Source organism: Chrysochloris asiatica, unplaced genomic scaffold (assembly GCF_000296735.1).
Source record: "Chrysochloris asiatica unplaced genomic scaffold, ChrAsi1.0 scaffold00014, whole genome shotgun sequence".
NCBI lineage: Eukaryota > Metazoa > Chordata > Mammalia > Afrosoricida > Chrysochloridae > Chrysochloris > Chrysochloris asiatica.
Genome location: NW_006408532.1, coordinates 24097191 through 24103392, shown reverse-complemented (window position 1 = coordinate 24103392; position 6202 = coordinate 24097191). Strand labels below are relative to the sequence as shown.

Below are 6202 nucleotides of genomic sequence, written 5' to 3'. Positions count from 1 at the left end.
ATGCTACAGCACCACACCAGAAGTCCTCTGTAAAGATTACAGCCTTGAAAACCCAGTGAGGGCGCTTCTACTTTGTCCTAAAGCGTCGCTATGAGGTGGAATTACTCTAAGGCACCGGTTTTGAGTTTTGGGGGATGGAGACCTTGGCAGAAAAGCCACTGCCTCCCCCCACCCCACCCCAACGCTGCACTTCCCTTGGGTCTCAGGGACTCCTGGATGAAGTTGAGTAGAAAGAAATGATCATTAAACCTACTCTCCCATATTCTACATCTCTCCCTACCATAAAAACAAAACTACAGTGTTTTCCCCCTACTCTGGTAGGAATTCTACCGCAGGGATTGGATATGGGGGAAGGGTGAAGAAGAATTTTATATCCTTCTCAGCGTCTGCGTCCCATAAGCTCCCCTTTTCTCCACAGGAATCACTTGACCAGCCCTCGAGTCCCGAACGTCGCTTTGGACCGCGCCTCTCTCCCGGACATGGGACCGCTGGCATCGCTAAAAAAAAACTGACAGATGGAGAAGAAAGATCTTCTTTTAAACAAACACTGTGGGTTCCACAGTCCCCTTCTTAGGGCCGCGTGACTTGTCAACCCTAAACTAAGGTCCGGGTCACTAACTCACAGGGCCAGAGAAGCCAGACTCCTAAGTTCCTCCAAATCTATGACCCTCGCATCATGTCCTCCCCTTATGGTGTCTATGTTTCAGCTGCAGCAGAGTTTTTAGAAAAACCCTGTAAGGAACTCTAGGAGAGTCCCAAACCAGGACTCTCTAGTTTTTTGAGACCTCAACGAGGGAGGGCCCAAAAGTTAGCCGCACGCAGTAATGGGACTTGTATTAAAGGATGTGTAAAAACATAACGTACGTCCACCCCATCTCATTAAGTATAGGGCATCTTGTTGGCTAATTTCTTCTGATGAAAGGTCAGAAGAGGTTTCCGTTGGACCTGATTGGGCAGAAAGAAGACTAGTTGAAGAAGACTTGCCCGAGGGTGGAGAGTAGAAGCCCGGCAGCGGCTCGAAGCCCAAGCGGGGATTCGGACACCAGGCGGAGACGACTCTCGGCACAGCTCCGCAGAGGCTGCGGCCGACGGCTATTACTGCTGCTTCGGGACGCAACCCAGAGCCCGCGCTCAACAGGTCCCGCCCGGCCTAGTTTGGCGCCCTCCGCCAGGTTTGCAGTTTAAAGGGACGCCGCCGGGCGACCAGCCAGCTGGCATGGAGCTCTGGGTCGCCCCCAGCCCAGAGGACCTCGGAAAAGACGAAAAGGCGGTTAGTGGTCGTGGTCATGGCATGCCTCTTATATGAGGCGAAGAACCTCATATAAGAATAGAAAAAAAAAATTCACTGTTGCCGGGTTTTGCTAATTTATTGTCTAACATTGTTAGGGAATTAATGATAAACATGGGTAGAAAAGGGATAATCTTGTTAGTGGATAAAAGAAGCCTAGCAACAAATCTGTCCCTCCTGGTGAACTCACCCCCTTTGAAGCTCTAAATTTAAGAAATTAAGGGTTCTAGGAAGAAGAAAAGGTTTGCAAAGTTCCCTGGGCCATGTAACTGAGCACTCAAACCGCGGTCTTCTCTCTCGAGAAGCGAGACACCTTCACTTCACAAATGCACGGGCATATTCAGAGAGAAGCTTTAATGAAGAACACCGCGTACAATACCCGCAGACATGAAGAACCTGTCACAAAGTCACAACCCGAACGCGGCGCGGACATAAGCCAGAGGCGATTTAGAGGCAAAGGGCAGTTGCCTCTTTCCTACTCCGCCCGTCTTCGTTCCTAAAAGTTTATTTAAAGTGCTATTCCCGGGGCTCAAGAAAAGGGGGAAGGGACCACGCCAACAGCAAGGCAAGTTTCTTTTTCAATCACGAATTTAAACTAAAGAATTCTGAAAGACAGACGTGCCCACATAGAACACCAAATTGACAGCAGTGTGCAAAGGCGATAGGCTCATCCCCTCGCTGCTGTCCAGAGGAAGCTGGAAGAGAACCGCCACCAGCAACAGTGCGGGAGATGTGGCAGGTTTCCTTGCATTCATAAATTAGGGGGACAAAATCCCGTTATGTAAGGTTGCTTTTTCCTTTTCTTTAAAATTCCAAATGGAACGGATCGTGGGAATTCACATTATTCTTGGACTCCTTAAGGCTCTCATCCGATTGATATACTAATAAATTTCATGTGGAAAGGCGCCTTGATTGTCTCTCTTTGGTTGTGTTTACTGAACTTTACTTATGGAATGTGGAGCTTTGCTCTTTAAGCCGCTGTCATTCTCTTTTGTGCAAACAAGTTGCTTTAGCGGTTCCTTCCATCTTTCTCGACCTCCGGGTCAGAGCCAGGAAACGTAACTGCATTTCCCAAAGATCCTTGGTAGGGTTTCCACCCTCTAAGGCGACTTTATTCACGACGCCTTGCTGTCTCCCATTTAACTGATCAGGAAAATTACGATACAAAACTCTCTCTTTTCCTTCTCAATCACAACGAGATATCCATAGTGAATTAACAGTTCATAAGAAATGCCTGCCTGGGGCAGATAACAAACGGAGAGAAGCTCGTGGATGAGATCTGTTTCAGCGCCACTCTCGGCTGGATTTTTCCTGGGGGAAGTTTAGCTCCAACAGCTTCAGCTTCCAAGATTTGTCAGGGAATGAGGCCTTCCCCCATACTTTCTCTCCCTCTCCCCATAATTTACTGATTTATAATATTAATTACAATAGAAATTCTTACCTGAAAATGGACTTTCATTAATCTGATTGTACTACATAGTATAATCACAGATAACAAAAGTATAATACGAGTATTTATTTAGACCACTGGGGAATCCACTTTCCGGGTTTGTTTGATTCAGTATCTTCTTTTCCAGTATAGGCTCTGACCTGCCGGGTCTGCCCAGTGCGTTCAGGGCGCCCTCTTCCTCTGGGGCGATTGTTGCTGTCCCGGGCCTGGCCCTTCCGCACGCGTTCGACACTGCCAGCTCGCGGGCCCCCTAGGAATGTACTAGCACGGAGTGCAGGGCGCTGCCCTTGCTGTCCGCGGTACTCGGGGCTGTGGGCTGCAGAGAGGCAGCGGGCGATGCTGTAGCCGGGCACACAGTGGACGGTGCGGGCGGCTGCTGAGTTGCGGCTGGGATGGTGAGCGCCGGCGGCAGTGCGGCCACCGGCGGCAGTGCGGGCGTGGGTTTGATGGGCACGGGCACTGCAGGCAGGTTTTGACTTGCTGAATGACACAGGGCCTTGACCGGCACACCGAAGGCCCCATACTCCGGGCTCACAGGGACGCCCGCAGCGGCAGCAGCGGCAGCGGCTGCGGCCACCGAATCCATGACACCGACGTGCGGCCACACGGAGCTGACTACGTTGCCGAGTTGGCCAGGCACTGGGTAGCCTAGGTGGTGCATGACGGACGCCAAGGGCAACCCGCCGGCCTGCAGTACGCCCTTGTAGTCTCGGCCGATGATGTTCTCAATGGCGAACGGGTGCTTGAAGCCCGACGTGGATGCAGCGGCAGCTGCGGCGGCGGCGGCGGCAGAGCCCAGCCCGTAAGGCTGAAACTGCGACAGGCGCCCCACGCTGCCCACGGCTGCGGCCGCTGCGGCTGCGGCGGCTGCGGCCACGGCTGCGGCCTCCTGCATCTTGCCAGGATGGGACGGCTGATGCGGCTGCGACTGCTGGGGTGGCTGTGGCTGTGGCTGCGACGAGAGGTGAGGCGGCGGTTGCGGAGCAGTAGGCGGCTGCTGGTGGAAATAGTGTACCATGTGCGGCGGCGGCGGCGGCGGTGGAGGCTGGGGTGGGTGATGGTGATGGTGATGGTGATGCGCAGCAGCGTGGTGGTGATGGTGGTGGTGGTGGGGATGGTGGGGATGAAGGTGCCCTCCTGGTCCGGCGCCCGGCGCACTCTTGGTGTTGCCAGCGTGCAGGTGAGCGTGGTCCGCACGCAACACCTTGAAGCGTTTACGGCGCCGCAAGAAGCTGCCGTTCTCGAACATGTCGCCGCAGTCGGGGTGCAGCGCCCAGAAGCTGCCCTTTCCAGGCTGGTCCGGCCGTCGCGGGATCTTGATGAAGCAGTCGTTGAAGGAGAGGTTGTGGCGAAGGCTGTTCTGCCAACGCTGCGTGTGCTCACGGTAGTAAGGGAAGCGCTCCATGATGAACTTGTAAATGTCGCTCAGCGGCAGCATCTTCTCTGCAGAGTGCTGAATAGCCATAGCAGTCAGTGAGATATACGAGTAGGGCGGCTTTTGGTCGCTATACGAGCTTTTCCCCGGCCGAGGCATCGCCCCGGGTGCCTCCACCGCCCTCTGGCCCACACTGGGCCTCAGCGTCGCTCCGAACCGGCTCCGGAGGCCTGGTTGCCCCCGCTAGTCCCCACAGCGCCCGCCCTCTCTTCCCTGAGACTCTATTTGCAGTCTCTCTCTGGCCTTCTCCAAGCTGCCTAGGACCTCCTGGTTGGCGCTTTCGAAGCAACTCAGCTCCTGGACTCTCGCAACTTCTGACCCCGACGGTCGAGGCTCACAGGAGCGGGCGGGGCGCGCCAGCTTTATGCCGCCTTCTCTGAGTCTTTCCTTCCGGCTGCCAAAGGCTGAGAGCTGGAGATGGAGGGAGAGATGTGAGTGGCGACAAGTCGTGCTCCTCTCCAGTCTTCGTCTTGCTTTTTCTATGTCCGAAGGAAGCCCAGGCCAAGTCGGCTTGGAGGAAGGACGGTGCAATCGGTACTCTGGCCCTTTAAAGCCGAGTTGCCGCTTGCGATCCTGGTGCTGCACTGGAGTGGACAAACGAGAGCCCTGGACGATACCTCCGGGCCCGGCACTTAGCTAATATGCGCAGGCGTTCGGGATTTCCTGGAGGAGAGAAGCAAGGTAAGCTGAGGGAAGCTCCACTCCTGAGTTTTCGCCTCCTTTTTCTCCCACGGCTCTCAGCAGAGCTCCGGATGGAAGAGACACCAAAGTCCAAGGAGGTCGCTTTAGGGAAAAGTTTGGTGGTTTCTGCAGCAACGGCGCCAGCAAACTCTGCGGAGGGGCGGGAGCCGCAAGACGCTAGGCGTCAGCAGTCAGTTGGTGAGGGTGAATGGGAGCCGGAGACTGGCTGACACCGACCGGCTCAGCCGTCCGCTCAGTATCTGCCTCCACTCTACCCTCTCGCCTAGAGGAGAGGCTGCTGCGTCGTCGGCTATGTCAGCTACGCACTCTCCAGGCTGCGTTTTGTAATGGTCCGGGAGATGCTGAGACCCCCGCAGCTCGCGCTTCGAGACTATCACATGACCGAGGCTGAGGGACTCCGCCGCCGCCGCCGCGTCTCTCGCAGAAGGGGCAAGAAGGCGCCTCCGCCCCCTCCTCCGCCTCCATTCGGGCGCTTCCACCCCCAGCATTCACCAGGAGCTCCGCAGTCTCCAACCGCGGCTGTTTTGGGCGGGGAGCGCAGGCTGCCCGCTGGGAGGGGGCAAAGCGTTTGCCGAGGTCCTCGCTACTGCGTCCCACCGGGGCCGCGACATGCGGGGGGACAGAGCACTGCTTTTTCTCCCCTCCTTTCCAGGCATCTTCCTCCTGTCCCCGCCCTATTACCCTTCTGTCTTCCTAAGTATCCACTGGAGATTCTTCTTCGGTCACTTCCCGTTCTCTATGACTAGCCACTCTGGGTCAAACCAGGAGCACCTTTTTCTCATGTCCCTTTCTCCAGCAAGACATCCAGAAGGCTGGAGGGCTAGAGGGAACAGCTAATGGGGTAGGAAAGCGTCAAATACCAAATGAGGCGCTTTCGTCAAAAATCAAGTACATCACAATTTTCTGTCGCTCACATTACCTGTCAGGCCTGGTGCCCGGCGTTAAGCAAGAGGCACTCTGCGTTTCTCGATCGCAGTCGAGAGGGAGAGACTGACCTAGGAAATAAGGTTAGAAAGAGTAGTAAGGGTGGATAAGGTGCCACCACGCTTCCTACGTACTGACTCCTGGACAGGGTCAGGCGTTTCTCTAGATTGGTGACGTCTCAACGGGGGCCAGAGGGAGGAGTTCCTGGGGTCCCATCACCTGGATATATGGAACGAAGTCTCTGCTATTCTTACTAACACTTAAAAAGAATGGTAGAGAATTAAACTTAAATAGGTCAAATCATCATCACACAAGACCATGATGTGATCTGCGAAGGAAAAGGGAAAGATGGATGAGCCGCGGCGCTGAGTCCTCTGGCCTTGGTTCTCCCGTTCCCCCTGCC

At 55.0% G+C, this 6202-nt stretch overlaps 1 protein-coding gene across 1 annotated transcript; it reads right to left on the bottom strand.

The window, feature by feature from the left end:
- Positions 1 to 2988: 2988 nt before the first annotated feature.
- Positions 2989 to 4272, bottom strand: FOXB2 (forkhead box B2). Its single transcript, XM_006834929.1, has one exon. The coding sequence runs from the start codon at positions 4270 to 4272 to the stop codon at positions 2989 to 2991; it is 1284 nt and encodes a 427-aa protein (XP_006834992.1).
- Positions 4273 to 6202: the final 1930 nt, after the last annotated feature.